The sequence below is a fragment of the Chrysemys picta genome, chromosome 2 (assembly GCF_011386835.1).
Source record: "Chrysemys picta bellii isolate R12L10 chromosome 2, ASM1138683v2, whole genome shotgun sequence".
Classification (NCBI taxonomy): domain Eukaryota; kingdom Metazoa; phylum Chordata; order Testudines; family Emydidae; genus Chrysemys; species Chrysemys picta.
Window position 1 is genome coordinate 69,415,267 of NC_088792.1, and position 20,409 is coordinate 69,435,675.

General features: G+C 43.0%; 1 protein-coding gene across 7 annotated transcripts in view; it reads right to left on the minus strand.

Annotated features, from left to right (window-relative positions):
• Positions 1-20,409, minus strand: part of TBC1D5 (TBC1 domain family member 5) — a 364,302-nt gene that overhangs the window by 73,492 nt on the left and 270,401 nt on the right. For 6 of the 7 annotated variants that reach the window (XM_065587056.1, XM_065587057.1, XM_065587055.1 and 3 more), the window contains one exon: positions 6,726-6,898. In XM_065587056.1, coding sequence (XP_065443128.1) covers positions 6,726-6,898 — 173 coding nt within the window. Of the gene's footprint in view, positions 1-6,721; positions 6,899-20,409 lie in introns of those variants that run through there. The other variant, XM_065587059.1, reaches the window with a different exon arrangement.

Below are 20,409 nucleotides of genomic sequence, written 5' to 3' on the forward strand. Positions count from 1 at the left end.
ACAGAACTAACTGGCTTTTATTTGTTGCCCAATAAGGTATTTAACTGTGATGCTTCAGGAATTACCCACATTTATTTGCATAAAACAAAGATTAGTTACATCCACTGATTGTGAGGAACCATATAACACAACTTCAAGAATAGATAAACAACCTCTATTTCAAGTAGTGAAAAGCTACTCAGACAGTCCCTCCCACATCAAAATAAAATACAGCTTTCCAAATGACCTTCAGATGTACTTCTCACCTTAGCATTTACTTCTGCATTTGTAACTTCCTTACTACTACTGTTTTGCTATTCAAAAGATGCTTGACAGAACAAGTCCATAAACTCTTAGGTATTAAAGTTAATATCTGATCCAGCCCCCCCGCTTCCTCCCGCCCCCCAAACCCATCTTAGATCCCTGTGAACTACACTTACACATGGTTTAATCTGTGGGACTGGCAGAGGATTATTAATTTTCCTAGAAAGACATTTGGGCATAATTAGCATAAACTCATTCTACAGGTAGGTCAGACTAGGGATTATAAAGTACTGAATACGCTTTCTAAAAGCTTCCCTTTTACATGCAAAGCTCTGCTTAATTCAAATAGTAAAATATTACAGGACAAATTCAACCCAGGAAGTCAATGAAAGTTGTGCTTACTTAGTCTAGGACAGAATTTAGTCCCAAATACTTAGAAATGTGATTTTTCCTTTGCTGGACAAAAGTTTGCATTTGCTTAGTTTTTAGTATACCATTACTTGATTTTTATATGTTAATTTGTTTCAATATCAACAGACAGATTAGGTGGCTTCTCTATTAACTGCACAGTGGATCAAATTTGTTTTTATTGTAATTGCTGTCCAGCTAATTGATCATTGTGGATTAAAACTACAGAGCAACCATAATTGGTTTGGACCGTGCCATAGACTATTTCTCTCCTTTTTGGAGGGGAAGTATGAAGGGCATAGGTAAAAATCGAGGTGTTCTGGCTTTTCCTTGAAGAGGACTGATGCCCGTGGTTACATTTTCAGGACACCATCAAAGTTATCTCCTAATGTGATGACTAGCCCCTCCAGTGTTGCACACTGCTAATTTTTTTTCCTGGATGCAATAAGTAATACATATATTCCTTTACTATATTAATGAATTCTTTAATTTCATTTCTCCCTCCCAAGAGTGATACAATTAGGGGAAAGAATTCTGGCTTGTACTGAGGTGGCATGAGAGAGAAAGAGAAACAGGTGGATGCCCTACAGCAGAGCTCATAGCAAAGCAGCTAATAAAAATAGTAGTGGAGCTGCACAGCTGCTGTTGTCTTTTCTGTAACACAACCTTTCTAATGCTACCTACTGATCTATGCTAATGACTGGTGTCAAAAGTTACCCTATAAACTTGCAACTACTATGCTCCATCAAAAATATTTTTTGCTACCATGTGGCTACACTGGAATATACTTCTAATATCAACCTACAGTGCTTGAATCTGAACCTCACACTGCAGTGCCAACAACAAGCTATCCTAGCTATCTGACTGATCTTCATAAAGTGGAACCATGGGGGGGCAAAGACATTGGCACATACTGTTCTGAAAAGAGCTTTTTCTGTGATTAGACAAAACTGTCATGAAATATTTATAAACAACTCTACACAAGCTTTATATTTGTATGGATATGCTTATACAGAATTTGTTTAACCAATATGATATTGGTATGTAATCTGCCTTCAGTGTTATGATGAAGACACTTCCAAATATATGCCAATGGTGTCAATTTTCTCTTAAAGAAAGCTTTTACACTCAGGACATGTGTCACTGTGTTTGTGTGTGTTATTTTTTATGTATCCATATGATAAACATTAATATCACCTGGTGGCGGTTATTAGATGCAGCTTCTTGAGAATTTCACTCAGTTCAATATTAATATATGTAATTCACTCTGAAACCCTTATTACATAAAACAAACTAGCTGTAAAAATATTATGTGGTAGTATCTTTTTTAATTTATTCATCATATTTTAAATGAAATGTAAAATAATCCTCTGGTACAAATTACTTTAAATGGAAGAAAATGCCCTAAAAACCTTGTCTTTTTAAAAATTTCCTATTCTCAAGTTGAGAATACAGCCTGGCTTTAAGTTGACACTGGAAACACTGCCTGTATAAGAAGCAACAGAATGGTTTTGCAATAATTATTTTGCACTTTAACATGAATTAGATGTAAGGGTCAGAGAAATTAACATTTAAATACCATTTAATCTAGGACATTAATCATCGTTAACCCATCTAATTCTACAATTAAACTGAATATTCAATCTGTCAACCTCTCTAAGTATCTAATCCTTTTATTCAGATTTAACAATTTTTTTTTTAAATTTAGGGGACGTTTATTGTCTGGAAACCTGTCATTGAATTACCAATGTAATCAATTTACAGTTTTATTTAAATATATTTTTGTACATTTTACTTTCCAACTACAAAATAGTCAAATGAGACATAAGTGAGACAGATTTATTTATTTTGTATTGTATACTCAATGTGTAGAATCACCATGAACGTTAAATGGCCTTATCCGGACACATACTATTTAAAGCGTTAAAAACCCCAGAGACACGGGAAATAACTCATGGGGTTAATGAGGAGTTAAATAGCCTTTCACTTTTATTTTGCTCATTCAATCCCAGCCCATGTTGGTAGTTGCTGAAAAATTATCTGAAGGATGCGCAGTGGCCTACTCTATATGAAAGGAATTGATGGTCACATTTCACATAGTAGACACGTGTCCATATTAAAACCACCACATTTGGCATCTGTTTTGGGCATCCGAGAGATAAAAGACTAAATGGACATGAAAAGCAAACTAGCTTATCACACCTAATGGTGTTTTCTTTTTGGTCAGCTTCGATTCTCAATGGTAGGGTACAGGAACACAGGTCCCAATGCCGTGGATAAAAAAAAAAAAAAAAAAAAAAAATCAGTCTCCCTTTCCGCTAATGGCCAAATTCTCTGTATATTTAATACAATCCAAAGAAATATCACTATTCTGGCTACAAGATGAATACAGTAACTCCTCGCTTAACGTTGTAGTTATGTTCCTGAAAATGCGACTTTAAGCAAAACGATGTTAAGCAAATCCAATTTCCCCATAAGAATTAATGTAAATGGGGCGGGGTTAGGTTCCAGGGAAATTTTTTTCACCAGACAAAAAACTATATATTTTTTATCTATCTACACACACACACACACACACAGAGTAAGTTTTAAAAAAACAATTTAATACTGCATACAGCAATGATGATTGTGAAGCTTGGTTGAGGTGGTGAAGTTACAGGGTGGAAGAGGGTGGGATATTTCCCAGGGAATGCCTTACTGCTAAATGATGAACTAGCACTCGGCTGAGCCCTCAAGCATTATCACATTGTTATTAATGTAAGGCAGCAGGAATGGAGGGAGGGGAGACGGCATGGCAGACAGAGACTGAGACACACACCCTGTGTGTGTGGGAGAGAGAGATGTGCATTGCCCCTTTAAGTACGCTAACACCACTCTAAGTACATTGCCTTTAAAAAGATCAGGAAGTTGAGACAGCAGCTGCGGCCAGCAAGCTCTCTCCATCTTGAGCCCTGTCCTGTCCCCACCCTGCTCTATATGGAGAAGAGGTAAGCGGGGGGCAGGAGTGGGGGGGGAATACCCTGACATGAGCCCCGACTTCCCCCCTCCCTCCCTTGCACAGCAAGCAGGAGGTTCCCGGGAGCAGCTCCAAGGCAGAGGGCAGGAGCAGCAAATGGCAGTGGGGGGAGGGACAGCTGAACTGCTGGCAATTGGTAGCCTGCTGGGCGGCTGCTGCACAAGGAATTTAGAGGCGCGGGGAGCTGATGGGGGGCTGCTGGTCCACCCTGGTTCTAAGCTCCCCCCCCCACCCAGCTAGCTGCAAGGGGCTGCTCTTCCTGCAAGCAGTGGACAAAGCAGGCGGCTGGCCAAGCAACGTTAAAAAGAAGCATTGCACAATTTTAAACAAGCATGTTCCCTAATTGATCAGCAACGTAACAACAAAACAACATTAAACGGGACGACTTTAAATGAGGAGTTACTGTACAGTGAATTGTAAATATTTCCATCCTTCTACTTTTACCCCTTTAATTTGAATAAGACCGCAAGCACACACAACCCACTAACGAACCTTTCCTCCCATAAATTATTTTCATCACTGTGACGTAATTTGTCCTAAAGATATCATGGAGCTTGTAATGCAAGGTCAAATATCCCTGGTCCCTCATTCCAGCAAGCCATATGGTATGGACAAACATAGATATTGTTGATAGCTGTCTCAAATAAAACTAGCGCTAAATAAAGAAATCATCAAGCAGAACATTCAGATGCTTGATCTGAACAACAAAATTATTAGTCATACCACAAGTTCTGTACTAACTTAGTGCTCAAGTAAACAGTTTTTTTAAAAAAGGAGGTAACCAAGTCTCATTTCTGAATATTAGCCACACAAGCAAGAAACTTTTGAGAATTAGTATTAAAGCATAAACAAAATCCTGACTAGATACCTGATCAGAACAAGTTTCTCTGTCATTGCAAATAGAAGAATGACTGCTGCTAAATGTAAAATGTTAAAAGCAAATATATGAAGTTACATAAATTATAAACAAATATTTGTCACTTCACCTACCACTGAAACTGAAAGTATGAAAAGTTAAAGACGTTGTATTTGTAAAGAGACCTACAGCCTGCCGAACTGACTCTAACTGGCTATCCGAAATCCATTACTTATTACAAACCTTTCATTCTGCTATTTATCTTATCTCCTTCCTCTTGCTCCTGCACCACTTTAGTAGAATATTCCCAGGGTTGTGCATTGTGAGATTTAAATTATGGTTAAATACTAAACCAAACCAAAACCCCTTTGTTAGTAAACACTTTTTGCAACTAATTTAATCAAAGTGCTCTCATGAGCCCTTGATGTAGTTACCTTACTTAAACTGGAAATGTAAAGTAATTACTACTAATAGTTAAAATGACTAGAAATGTCTCCTCTAGCTCAAAAAACATTAACCACAACACAAAATTTGGCATCTGAGGCAGTCAACTTGTGCACAACTGGAAACCATTATTCAGAAAAGTGCCTATCTGACAGCACTAGAGGCAAGAATAATTACAATATGCTCACATTATTTTTCCTCACTTTTTTCAAGTACTTCACACTGAATCAGATCTGCTAGAAAATCTAGTCCACTCCCTTGCCAATGCTGGTTTGTTCTCGAGGATACGTTTTGTAGAGCTTTGCCCAGCCTAGGTTAAAAGTGTCCTAATTGATGGGCTTTCACTGCTTCCACTGATAATTTTACAGCTTAATACCTCCCTGTCAAGAAAGTTTTCTTGATATTCTCTGAAGCTTTCCTTTTTTAAAGTTTCATCCCACAAGCATAAAGTCTCCACTCTTTCTACCTCTGTGTGTGTCACCTGAGAACACATTGCTCTTTTATTGTTGCCATATTGCACCACAAAAATCACATCTACTTTGCCTTCCATGTTTACTCCTCACCATTACTGAGTTTCAGGTTTTGCCTTCCCAGTGTATATCTGTTTTTATGGATTAGTTTTGTCCCAACATATCAGTTTGAATTCTTCCAAGTTGTTTCTTATTTTCCTTTCTATCCATATTTCTAAACTCTCAAGGTATGTGAGCATTATTTTTCTGTCCTCATTGGTACTTATACCACTTTCCAATTTAGTATGATTTGTGAAGTTCAGTAAAGAACTGTCTACCTCTTCTTCCAGATCATTAGTGAAATTATTAAATAAAATGAGACCCATAGGGTATCCCAACTAGATAATCTGCCCTCTCCCCAAATTTTAACACCTTGTCATTTACGTTTCCTTGTTTGCAGCCCCTTCAGACAATTTTCAATTTACGTGATAGGGTTCATATCACGGCCCATTTAGCTTAACTTTGCAAGATTATGAGGGAGATTGTATCAAAGACTTGACTAAAGTCTAAATATATTTATATTATGTTACAAAATTAGTAGATGAAGGTAATTTAATAAAAAACAACCAGGTGTGATAAAATCTGTTCTTTATAAACCTAAGCTACTTATTGTTCTCAATTCCATTATCCTCTAGATCTTAAATGAGTATTTTTCTTAATATTTCTTCCATTTTACTATAGATTCAAGTTAGACTTCATCTTTAAAGATCACACTATAACCTTAACATTTGTATAAAACAGATATTCTACTAACCTTGATAAATCTGCAATATTCATATCCAAGGAAACAACATGACAGAGCCCAACTTAAGGTAAAATTGTTAGTCAGCATTACTTACAACATATTCTCTTATGGCAACTGTATACATGGGTTCCCAACTGTCCCATGTATACAGAATAATCAAACTGAACTTCTACATTTTAGAAAACTGAAGCTGGGTGATGTTAGAAGAGTCTTTTTTCCAGAAATTCCAACTCAAAAATATTTCAAATAAAGACTTCAGAAAACCGTTGTACAAAAATACTTCAGAATACTTCCAGGCATACAATAAAGCATTTTCATTTAAGAAGTGTGGTTAGCAGAATAAGCACATACACACAAAGGTAAGTAGTGCTTTTTCTTAACCACATTTCCCTTTATTCCAGAAGACATTAACGTTTTAAAACAAGTGGGGCAAATATTCCCTAATTTAAAAAAACAAAACAAATTGCAAGCAATAAAAGTAAAGAAGGCATTATAAACACTTACAGTCCATAAATCTGCGGAGCAATTTCTAGCCTGTTCAGATGCATGTACAGCTCAATATCATGTTTCTTCAGCAGGTGATCCTGTATCTGGTTTACTTTAGTTACAATAGCAATAGATGGACCTAAATCCTGTGGCCTTGCAAATGGTATAGGCGTCATCATTGCATCTTTTTCCTAAAGACAGAAAAACAAACAGGAAATTAATTATTAAAACACTTTGCATGAAACGTCAGTATAGACGTACATGAGAGGTAATTACTTTCCTGTAATCACTGACTTCTGAAGTAAACATCTCAGCAAATCATCTTACCCAAGCTCAGAGTTCTGGTTCTAGCAGGCGTGCCTCATACTCCACTGCTGGGGAACCTGTTGTAGGCACCGGCCCCTCACTTTAAGTTAACTTCGTTCTATTGGTCAATATGCTCCCATGTTGGTAAAGAGTAAAAATGTCATCAGAATGACAGAACCTCAAGTCTGTGCAGATTTCCTACTCTCAGGCACTAAAAAGTCCAGTAATAAATAAATGAAAAAATGTAATAAAGCAACAGACAAATCAAAGTCCTAGATTTTAATGAAAGTTTACAGGGGAAAAAACCATGTAATTGCTTTCAAAATATCTTTAATGGAAATAAATCCGAAGCTCACTGCCATAGAAAACTGAGACCCCGGTCCTGTAAACACTCATGCACATGCTTAACTTTCATTTGTGAGACTACTCACAGTACTTAAAGTCTTTTATACCCTTAAGTATTTGCAGGATCCAGGCTTTGTTTTGCCCAGAATGGGCTTTGATATGTTCTTTGAATTGCTAGCCCACCAGACTGTTATAATGACAGCAGTAAGGCAGCTATTTAAGACACGATGCTCTTGGAGACAGTGGAATCTATTAAGTTAGCATAAAATGAAACAAAAACCTGGGTAGACATTGTAAAAGCTTTAGTCTGACCCAGATAAAAGCATAGGAACCTTTCTGACACCAAGCCTACAAAGGGATTTCCATAGCAGGATGATTAAACTGTAACTGACACCACCAGCTTATTCCTGAGAAAGGTAAGGTGTGTGTCACAGAGGCTTGCCGCTCAGTCACTCTGCAAAGTGAGGCAGATGGCTTTCACTGTATGAAATATGAACTCCCAGGAAGTGAGTTACTAAAAGGGAACCATTCATCAGATTAGGAGCATTGTATTACCCTATAACAATGAAGCAGTCCCTTATTAACCTCATAGCCAGGGACTAGCTACAGAGTATGCTCTTAATTACAGCTGGTTTGAATGGTTCTGACCATTTCTAGAGGAATTCTACAAGAAATGGTAGAATCTTTGATATGGTACATTTTTTTTTAAAACAGACACCCCCTTTATTATTATTTATTCTTACCACAGCGCCCAGGAGTTCCAGTCCTATACCAGATCTCCACTGCACTAGGTGATGTACAGACACAGAACAAAAAGACAGTCCCGGACTCAAAGCACTTACAGACCATATACAAGGCAAGAGGCAATGGATGGATACAGACAGCTGGGGGAATACAAGGAAACCAAGAGATAATATCATCCAAATGGACAAGACACAGACAGGGTGGGGAAAGGGGCATCACACACAAGCAGAGTGAACTAGGTGGTGGCAGCAAACAGCATGTTAGTTCACTGATTTTTTTGAGGATGTGTGTGTGGCTTTAGTTAGGAGGAAGAAGGGGCAGAGGAGGAGAGGCAGGTGTGGTGTGAATCTTAGGAGAAGAGTCTGTGAGACAAGAAGGGGGAGTTCTGGAGCAAATGACCAATCAGCACAGGGCAGAAAAAGTGAGAACACTCTACAGTTTTGACTTCCACTTTGGTTCCTTCTGGTCTTACTGGCTGGAGTCCCCAGCTGGCTGCTCCCAGATTTTAGGAGATACTGCCCATCTACCAACCTGTACAGGAAATGGTGGGTGACAATGCCAAACTACCTACAGCCACCACCACCTTGGACTGCCTATCATGGATGTCTTCTGTATATAAGAGATTGATTACTTTAGTCACATTATCTCTAAGTAATGGGAATGCCAGATCTCTGTAACATTCATTGCTCTTCTCTTCATCCCCAGTGGAGACGTATGTAGCCTCAGGAGAGTTTTCTGTCTCTTTTGTGCCTAAATAGCAACACAAACTGTTGCAGATCAGAGGTAGAGTAGTCTCTTCTCACCATAGGTGAAGCTTGGGGCTTCAGTGGAGGCAATACATGGCTTGAGCTGCCAGTGTTCAGTACAGGCTGGCATCTTGAAACACCAATGGAATCAAGTTTCAGAGTGGTCGCCATCTTAGTCTGTATCAGCAAAAAGAACAAGGAGTACTTGTGGCACCTTAAGAGACTAACACATTTATTTGGGCATAAGCTTTCGTGGGCTAAAACCCACTTCATCGGATGCATGCAGTGGAAAATACAGTAGGAAGATATAGATATACACAGAGAACATGAAAAATGGGTGTGGCCATATCAACTCTAACGAGACTAATCTATTAAGGTGAGCTATTATCAGCAGGAGAAAAAAAACTTTTGTAGTGATAATCAGGATGGCCCATTTCAAACAGTTGACAAAAAGGTGTGAGTAACAGCAGGGGAAAAATTAGCATAGGGAAATAATTTTTATTTTGTGTAATGACCCATCCATCCAAGCCTAATTTAATGGTGTCCTGTTTGCAAATTAATTCCAGTTCTGCAGTTTCTCGTTGGAGTCTGTTTTTGAAGTTTTTTTGTTGGAGAATTGCGACTTTTAGATCTGTAATTGAGTGACCAGGGAGATTGAAGTGTTCTCCGACTGGTTTTTGAATATTATAATTCTTGACATCTGGTTTGTGTCCATTTATTCTTTTGCGTAGAGACTGTCCGGTTTGGACAATGTACATAGCAGAGGGGCACTGCTAGCACATGATGGCATATATCACATTGGTAGATGTGCAGACATCAAATCAGACAGGAGCAAGCGGAAGGGGAGGGGGCAGAGAGGAGAGATCAGTGGGCAGGGCCTTGGAGGGAAGAGGCCAAGTAAGGGCGGGGCCTTGGAGCAGAGCATGGATAGAGTAGGGGCAGGGCCATGGTCCAGGCTTGGGGGCCCCTTCTGCATGTGGGCTGGTACTATGGGGCCATTGTAAACCCGGTACTGCCTCATCCATGTGCAGAAAGGAGGATTCCTCTAGCCCCTGCATAAAGACAAAGGTGGTCACAACCTACTGCTGTTTGGGGGTAGTGTGGGCTGAACACCCTCTTGGGCTGATGGGGAACAAGAATGAATGAGCCATAGCAGCACAGAGAGGAAGTGAGACAAGGAGAGGGCTTAGTAAACATGACTGGCCACATCTGAAAAGCCACATTAAGTGTATGCTTTGAATGGAGAAAGGAAGAGTAGGATAAATGTCCTCACCACACAGCTAATCATAGGAAGACTTCTCCCTTGCCCGACATTAGGGTGACCAGATATCCCGATTTTATAGGGACAGTCCCAATATTTGGGGCTTTTTCTTATATAGGCTCCTATTACCCCGTCCTGATTTTTCACACTTCCTGTCTGGTCACCCTACTCGCCATTTTCACTAGTCTTTCAGAAACAGGTTACCAGATTGGCCAGCTTTCTTTCTGCCCAGCTTGCCTTACTCCCCAGAGCATTCTGCACCAAAAAATTCTGTACCAAAAAATTCGAAATTCTGCACACAATATTTTAAAATTCTGCAAATTTTATTTGTCAAAATAATGCTATATAATCATGCCAATTTTAATTATTTTGGTAATTTATTTCAAATTACCTGTCAGCAAATATGTCTGTAACAATACAGAGAGACACACAAAAATTCCTCCGGGAGTAGAGTTAAAGAAACCCCACAGAGCCCAGCCGGGGGGCCAGACACCCAAAACCCCTCCTCCCCAGAGCCCAACCACACACATACACCCCAGAGCCTACCTGCAGGGCCCCTTTGCCCAGACACCAGTTTCTCCCCCCAACCACCCCAGAGCCCAGGGATCCAGAGGGATAAACAGCCTGATGCTTGGTCCCAGGCTTGCACAGAATTTACTGTGTGCCATCCTCTCCCTCCCTCAGGGCATGCTGGGAACTGCAGCTGCCAGGAACATTCTATCTCCCCAACCCCCAGAAGTGTCTTCATTGTGCAAGTTGGGCTCTGCCGAGTCCAGTGGCAGATAGCAGCACTGCAACCCATTTCTGTGGGGGAAAGGAAATTCTTCTTCGAGTGCTTGCTCATATCGATTACAATTAGGTGTGCGCGCGCCGCGTGCACGATCGTCAGAAGATTTTTACCCTAGCAACACTCGGTGGGTTGGCTGAGGCGCCCCCTGGAGCAGCACCTTTATGGCACCGGATATATGCCCCTGCGGACCCAGCACCCCCTCAGTTCCTTCTTACCACCCATGCCGGTTGTTGGAACTGTGGAGCGCGGCTTAGCTGATCTCCACTTCCCTAGCTCTTAGCTCGTTTATAATTGTATATAAACCTCTACCTCGACATAACGCTATCCGATATAACACGAATTCGGATATAACGCGGTAAAGCAGCGCTCCGGGGGGGCGGGGCTGCGCGCTCCGGTGGATCAAAGCAAGTTCAATATAACACGGTTTCACCTATAACGCAGTAAGATTTTTTGGCTCCCGAGGACAGCATTATATCGAGGTAGAGATGTAGTTGTTATAGAGTAGTTGCTAGTAGTTTCTAGTTGTAGTTAATAGTTGTTGTTGTTGTTAGTGTACATCGTAATTGGGGGTAAGGGGCTTCTCCCCTTCCCTCCCTCCTGGTTCCCGGGCTCATGCCTAGGTCTCCGGGTTTCAAACTGTGCTTGGCCTGCCTTAAGCCGATGCCTACGGGAGACCCCCACGACTCCTGTTTGAAGTGCTTGGGGGAATCCCATCAAGCAGATAAGTGCCGCATTTGTAAGGCATTCAAGCCTCGGACTAAAAAGGACTGGGACTTTTGCTTGAAGCAGCTCCTGATGGAAGCGGCACTTAGTCCAGCGCCCGAGACCCGGCACTGTCGGTCCGAAGCGCACCTCCAGCACCGGAAAAAACGGCTTTGCGACCCAGCACTGGCAAGGACTCCCGGCACTGGATGTCCCCGGCACCGCTACCAGTGTGGCACCGTTTGCTGTCTCCAGGATCCAAGAAGCAGCACAAGCAATCTGCTGCTCCGGTGCAATTGCCGGCACCGCCTGTGCTCCCTTTGGAGCAACGTGCCGTGCCGGACCGCCCCGCAAAGGCTCCAACTCCGGCACCGTTGATTTCAGCTCCACAAGCGCCGTTGAGTGCGGTGCACACAAGCGCGCCAGTGTGTACTGCGGTCAAGCTCGACCTACCTTCCACCCTGGAGACTTTCTCCACAGCATGCGACTTGATTGCGCTCACCGAGTTGGGACCGTCGCAACCTTCAGTACCGCCGCTGTGGGCTGTTCCCTCGAAAGGGAAGCCCTCCATGATGTGCCCTCCGTCGCAGAGCGAGATGGGGCGGCACCAGTCTCGGTCCCAATCCAGGTCAGAGTCCCAATCCATACGCTGGTCTCGTCCACAGCACCGCTCGCAGTCCCGGCACCGATCTCCATCTCGACGCAGGTTGCACTCGCAGTGCCACTCCGCCTCACGAAGATCTTCGTCCCGCTACGGTCAGTACCAGTCCAGCTCCCAGCACCGATCCCGATCTACTCGGAGTCAATCTGGGCACCGCTCCGCCCATAGATCTTCATCGAGATCCAGTTCTGCCTCCCAGCACCGATACGACCGTTGGTCCCGATCCAGGTCGCGGTACCGCTCGAGACTGCGGCACCGATCTCCATCTCCACGGCGCGAGGCAACTACACAGGACACTGTGACCCAGCATGAGCGCTCGGCTCCGCCTTGGCCGTCCCGTCCCAACTTGAGGTCGTCCCAAGCGGAGAGTGGCTACCACGTCCATGACCAAGACGCGGACAGTGCTAGCCAATGGAATGACAAGGGGCAGGATCCTGCTCAAGGATCCCCACAATGTTCCTTTTGGACCCCTTGGGCATACCATCAGACCCAAAGTGTCCCCTTGGGGGCGTCTCGCTTGGCTCACTCGGAACCCCGGGTCCCGAAGGCCACTCTCAGTTGCCCCCTGCCCCCGGGGGCTCGGAGGCGATGGCCCTACCCTCAGCTCAGGCCCATGCCCCTAGCATGGTGGACCTAGAGCAGCCAGACCCATGCCAGCAAGTTAGTTCCAGGCGTATCCTCCTCATCTTCGCCTGACAAGGTGGTGGCGGGTACGTCCTCCTCTGGCCCCCCACCTATAGACCTCCGTGCACACCAAGACTTACTTCGCAGGGTGGCACAAACCATGAACCTCCAGGTGGAGGTCGAGGATCCGGTGGTGGACATTTTATGTGCTGATACCCCGACACATTTAGCCTTGCCGTTTTTTCGTACCATGCAGGCAAATGCCAATACAATCTGGCAATCTCCGGCGTCTATTCCCCCCACTGCCAAGGGGGTGGAGAGGAAGTACTTGATCCCCTCCAAAGACTTTGAGTACTTGTACATTCATCCCCAACCATGCTCCCTCGTTGTACAGTCCGTTAATGAGAGGGAAAGACACGGCCAACAAGCTCCTGCTCCTAAATCCAACGACTCTAGACGCCTGGATTTATTCGGCCGCAAGATCTATTCTACTGGCGGTCTACAACTCAGAGTAGCTAACCAGCAGGCCCTCTTGAGTCATTATAATTATAATACCTGAAACTCAATGGGGAAGTTCAAAGAGCTGGTTCTTCAGGAGTCCAGGGAGGAGTTCGGGGCCTTGCTAGAGGAGGGAAAGAAAGTCGCCAGGACACCTTTGCAGGCCTCGATAGATGCGGCAGACTCGGCAGCTAGGATTCTAGCCTTGGGCGTAGCTATGTGCCTCATTTCGTGGCTGCAGGTGTCCAGTCTTCCACCGGAACTGCAGCAAACTATCCAGGACCTGCCCTTTGATGGCCAGGGTCTATTTTCCGACAAAACTGATTTCAGACGCGAGAATCTGAAAGATAACCGGGCCATCATGCGTTCATTGGGCATGCATACCCCGGTGACGCAACATAGGCCCTTCCGACCACAACCACAGCGCACCTGCCCCTAACCCCCGGCCGAGACAAGACTTCTCTAGAAGATGGGGCCAGGGTGGTAGGAAGAGATACTCTGGTCCTCAGACGGGCCAGAACCAGGGCCCCCCCAAACCATCGGTGGGGTCCAAACAAAACTTTTGAAGGTGCGCCCGAGGGCAGAGCACCAGGATCCTTCCCCACCTTTCACCAACCGCCTTTTTTATTTTCTCCCTGCGTGGTCCTGCATAACGTCAGACCGCTGGGTCCTACGTACGGTGGAAAGTGGATACCGCCTTCAATTTGTTTTTTTTTTTCCTCCCCTTCCCACCCGCCTTCCCCTTCCCTCTTCAGGGACCCCGCTCACAAGCAATTCCTCCTACAGGAGGTGTAAACGCTCTTAACTATCGGAGCTACAGAGGAGGTTCCAAAGGAACTGAGGGGCAGGGAGTTTTACTCCCGCTACTTCCTAATCCCCAAAGCAAAGGGGGGGGCTATGGCCCATTCTGGACCTGCACGGACTCAATAAATTCATGGTAAAGTTGAAGTTCCGCATGGTTTCCCTGGGGATCATTATTCCTTCCCTGGATCCTGGTATGCCACCCTCGACATGAAGGACGCGTACTTCCACATAGCGATTTATCCGCCGCACAGGCGCTTCCTCCACTTTGTGGTCAACCAACAGCACCTCCAGTTTACCGTACTTCCCTTCGGTCTATCCACGGCACCAAGGGTCTTTACAACAGGGCCGGCTCCGGCTTTTTTGCCACCCTAGGCAAAAAAGCCACCAGCCGCCCCCGCCCCACCCCCCAGCGCGGCAAGGGAGGGTGCCGAGCCCGGCCGCGGGCCCGCAATCCCCGACCGGCCAGAGCGCCGAGGGGAGGGCGGCAAGCCCAGCCGGGGCTCTCCACTGTCCCCGGCGGCCAAAGCGCCGGGGGGAGAGGGGAGAGCCCCCCGGCGGCCAAAGCACCGGGAGGAGGGCGGTGAGCCCAGCCGGGGCTCTCCGCTCTCCCCAACCAGCCGTAGCGCCAGGGGAAGGGCGGCGAGCCCGGCTGGGGCCCCGCTCTCCCCGACCGGCTGAAGCGCCAGGGGGAGGGCGGCAAGCCCGGCCGGGGCCGCTCTCCCCGACCGGCCAGAGCACCGGGGGAAGGGCGGCAAGCCCGACTGGGGCTCCGCCGTGCCGCCCCCTTCCAGGCGCCGCCCCAAGCACATGCGTGGTGGGCTGGTGCCTGGAGCCAGCCCTGCTTTACAAAATGTATGGCCATTGTGGCTGCCTCACTCCGTCGACATCGGATCCAAGTGTTTCCATACCTCGACGATTGGCTCATTCGGGGTCACTCCGAGGTCCAGGTGCAATCTCATGTTCAGTTCACTATGAGCTTGTTCATACAGCTGGGCTTGCTGCTCAATGTCGAAAAGTCCACTTTGCAAGCAACCCAGAGAATAGACTTCATCAGAGCAGTCCTGGATTCAAATCTCACCCGTGTGTGCCTACCGCACACCCACTTCCAGTCCATGGCAAGCATTATCCACGGCCTCCGAAGTCCCAAAGGGTAGCCGGCAAGAAGGAACTGAGGGGGCGCTGGGTTGGCAGGGGCATATATCCGACGCCATAAGGGCGCCACTCCAGGGGGCGCCTCAGCCGACCCACCGAGTGTTGCTAGGGTAAAAATCTTCCGACAATCATGCATGCGGCGCGCACACACCAAATTGGAATGGATAGGAGCAACACATCTTGAAGAACACAAGTACAAAGGTGAGTAACTGTCTTTTTTGTGCACACGTTAATTTCTGCGCACACGTTAATTTCTGCAAAATTCTGCATTGCGCAGTGGTAGAATTCCCCCAGGAGTATTGCCTGGATTTTTGTTTCTCCACTGCTCGCTTCCTCCTCCTGTTTGTGACCTTTTCTACTATTTCATTAGTTATATATTAAAATTAAAATGCCAAAAAAACTGGAAAAGGAGTGTTTGTTTATTCTCTATGTATGGAATACAAGAAAAACAATCCAAGAAATGCAGGAATACAAGAAAACCACTCACTTTCATTTGGTACAAAACATGCCTGTTTTACTGACTTCCTGCACAAACATCTCCATTTACCTCTGAAACCATTCAGGCATCTCCTGTCTTTATGTAAGGCATACTTAAGTAGGTAGACTCTATGGACAGAACACAAATATGCACTACACACACAGACCATATCTGCAGTTGGTGTAACATCAGCATAACCCATTAAAATCAACTGATACATGCCAGCTTACACAAGCTGAGGATCTGGTCTTTTCAATCTAGTCACTGCATGCTCTCATACTATTGGAGACATTAAGGCCTTGATTTTTAAATCTTCCTTTGATTACAGTCATAAATTATTACATTTAGATATCTAACTACTTGATTGCACCTGCAAAACAGATACAACAGTTCGTTAACAAAATGCTAGAATTTGTGCCCACAATTGACTGTAGGCACAAAACTGCGCCTGCGAAGTCAGAAACTAGGCAAAAGGACCCGTACAAGTATGGCTATCAGTATATCAAAATCAAGCCATAACAAGGTTCTCAGTATCAAAAGTCTTTTTCAAATAATCAAGATTATTAAGAAAGTGTGCCAAAACCGAGTCATTTTTCACATGCACTTTCTGTGGACCTCGACATAATGTAACAGTGACATATTGCTGACTGAGTACTTCATCACCGAGGCTAAGTACATCAAATGGCATACGTTTTCAAGAGATGTGATAAGTAGAGAGTATGCATCTAATTGCAGTACATCAGTATCCCAGCAATTAACCACAATGTTGGCTAATGGTTAATTTCTAATATCAAAGACATTAATCACACTAATAGAAATGCAGCATAACTTAATCTGAAGAGCATGACAGAATATGTGGTATGACGGAACTTGCATTTGACCATGTAGCAACACACTGACCATGCAGACATCCAGATTTGATATGTGTTCCACGCTGAATGGGAAAAATGTTTACAATATATTTGGTGTGCTTCTTCCTCTAATCCGGCTAAGAAAATGACTATACATGTAGTCAAATCGAATTGTTCCAACATATTTATGACAATGCACAAATCATGTCAAACTGATGGGGAAGAATTGATTCCAACAAAAAGACACTGAAATTTAAAGCACCACCACCAGCGAGAATGTTCACTGGCAGTGAATATATCATGTCTGTCTCAGAAGTAGAAAAGATAGGTTGACAGTATACTGTTGTGTTGAACTCCATACTCTAACCCCAACAAATAAGCTCCATAAAATGGAAACTGATGTAATGAACGTTTCTCGGAAAACATTTCATGCAAGCCAGGATTCAACTATCTTTTGTTAACCTGAATCACAAACACTAATTCCCAAATAGAGAGTAGTTGCACCATAAAAGACAAATAGGCAGATAGTACAGAAATGAGAAATGCCATAAGAACAAATATGAATATCTATAGGAGCCAAAAACAATGGCAAAATTTTAGATCAAGCATGAGGAAGAACATATCCAAACCCTTGCCACACAAACAAATACGCCCTAAAGTGACATGAACTGAGATGGTTAATATAAATGTATAATTACACGTCAGTGTAATTAATGCATATCTGTGTTAGGAAAAAAGCAATATAGCAGTAGAGAGGCTAGGACAACATACAAATACAAAATACAGACAGATTTCTCTCATTAACCACTAGGGAATGCAGTAGCTGAAGAAGCTCCTCTAACGGCAATTGGGAGTAATGGAACCAACTGTTAGAGGCTATAAAATTTAACACGTATCTCATAGCACATGCTTCTTCTACCTCATTTGTGAAGTTTCAAACTTTATTACATAGCTAACCCTCAAAGTAATTATTGTAAAAGACAAAGGGTTGTTAAAGATTATACATGTTTTATTAAAAAAACAAAACAAAAACATATGCAATTAGATATTAATCCATATGCTCTGTATTGCTAATTATTTACACCAGCATCATGGAAAAGGCAATGTAAACCTTTATCTTCTACCCAAGCACTGTAAAGCTCTAGATTGACTTAGCTAGTTTCAATGTAAAATTCAACCTCAAACTTCACTAGTTTTACTAAGAAGTTGGAACAATTTAAATATTTAACAAGCTGAGTTCTGAACAGTTGGTGACAAAGACACATCTCACAGCATCACTTAGAGTAAAAATGACTATGTAATGAGTTCATAAAACGTGTAGCAAGAGTTTTACCTGAATTACAGACAATTATTTAAAATTCCATATTTAAGTACGTACCTTATTGGCCCCAGCTAACTGAAGCCAAAATCTTTATACCAGGTACCTAAAGATAGGCTATATTGAGGCATCTAAATAAAAACAGTTTCTTTCATGGGAGCTGTTACCACCACCCTTTGAAACACCACCCTTTTATTTATGTGCCTAAATATAGATTTACGTGCATACCATCAGGCACCCAGAAAACAACAGTTTGGTCTGACAAATTCATGAACTTCTGATATTCTTTTTGAGGTCTGGAGAAAACTGAAGTGCAGCGAGTGAACCCAAATCTGAAGGTCTCTCAGGAAGTGATTTATTAATGAGTTTGGGTCGTACACAGCATGACTACATTTCGCATAGTGTCTTTCAAACAAACTGTCCCAAAACACTCCAGGGAGTTAAACACATAATCGAGTAAGAAAAAAATTAACAGTCAAATATACAGGGGGAAAAAAACCTTAGATTTGAAAAGAGAGTCCATGAGGTAGGAAAATACAGGAATTTTGTTGCATAATGAGGATGAGAAAGGAGGCCTGTGCTGCATGAGCAAAGGATGTTTGGGTAAAAGTACAGAAAGACAAGGTACAACATGTAGACTGGAGAGAATATATCAAGGGCCTGGCATTGTTTTAACTAGATTTTGAAATAAATAAGAAACTTAATGGAGTAGAGTAATGAAGTAATATAGCCTGGCTTTATACATGTGATTAAAATACACAGAAACCTTAAATCTAAGTCTGAAGAGCAGAAACCGGTGAAGAAGAGGTAACAAAGAATTCAATAGTTAGGAAGAGAGAAGATGAAGGCACAGATCAGGAGTTAAGCAAAGGTGGAATTCAGGCAAAGGTACACTCGCAGTGTTGTGGAGGTGGAGATAAGTAGCTGTGGATGAGGGAGTCGAGGGAAGAAGAGGAGGAGAGTGCAGTGTTATCAAGTTACTGAGAGTGAAGGCAAATAGGAAATCTGAGTTGAGGCGTGAAAAGGAGAGGATTCAGTTTGCATGAGCATGATCTTCTTGTCCAAGTGTAATATTTCAACTTTGGAATCATTTATCAAAAGGGTATTTTCATGAAGCCATGAGGATACTTGGTCAAGGTGGACAGGTAGGAGTTATTAAAGGTGCTAGAGCAAATCTTTCAGAAAACATCCAGTCTTGATTTAAAAGATGTCACTGATGAAGAATCTACCATGATTCTTGGTAAATTGTTCCAATGGTTACTTACTTTCACCATTCAAAATTTACACTTTACTTCCAGTCTGAGTTTTGCTAGCTTCAATTTCTAGCCATTGAATCATATTATATCTTTCTCTGCTAGCCTGAAGAGTCCATTATTAAATATTTATTCCCCATATAGCTATTTATAGACTGTAATCAAGTTACCCCTTAATCTTCTCGTTGTTAAACTAAATAGATTGAGCTCCTAGAGTCTATCATTATATAAGGAATATTTTCTAATCCTCCAAACATTGTTGTGGCTCTTCTCTGAACCCTCTCCAATTTATCAATATCTTTCTTGAACTGTGGATACCAGAACTGGACACAGTATTCCAGCTATGGTCATCCAGTGACACATGCAGAGGTAAAATAACCTCTCTACTTCTACTTGAGATGTTTATGCATCCTAGGATCGCATTAGCTTTTTTGGCCATATAATCACATTGGGAGTTCATGTTCAGCTGATTATTCACCAGGCTCTCCAAACCTTTTTCAGAGTCACTGCTTCCCAGTATAGAGTTCCCCATCCTGTCAGTATGGCCTACATTCTTGGTTGGTAGGTGTATATATTTAGCCATATTAAAACACACATTATTTACTTGTGCCCAGTTTACCAAGTGATCCAGAATGTTCTGAATCGGTGACCTGATCTCTTCATCATTTACCACTCCCCCAATTTTTGTGTCATCTTCAAACTTTATCAGTGAGGACTTTATGTTTTCTTCCAGGTCACTATTAAAAATGTTAAGTAGCACAGAGCCAAGAACCAATCCATGTGGGACCCCACTGGAAACACACTGGCTCAATGATGATTCTCCAATTACAGTTACATTTTGAGACCTATCAGTTAGCCAGCTTTTACCCCATTTAATGTGTGCCATGTTAATTTTATATTGTTTTAGTTTTTTTAATTAAAATATTGTGCAGTACCAAACCAAATGTCTTACAGAAGTCTTATTACATCAACACTACTACCTTGATCAACCAAATGTGTAATCCCATCAAAAAAGATATCAAATTAATCTAAAGAATCTATTTCTCATAAATCCACGTTGGTTTGCATTAATTATATTACCTTACTTCAGTTCTTTAGTAATTGAGTCCTGTATCAGCCACTCCTATATCTTGCCTGGGATTGATGTCTGACTGACAGGCCAATAATTC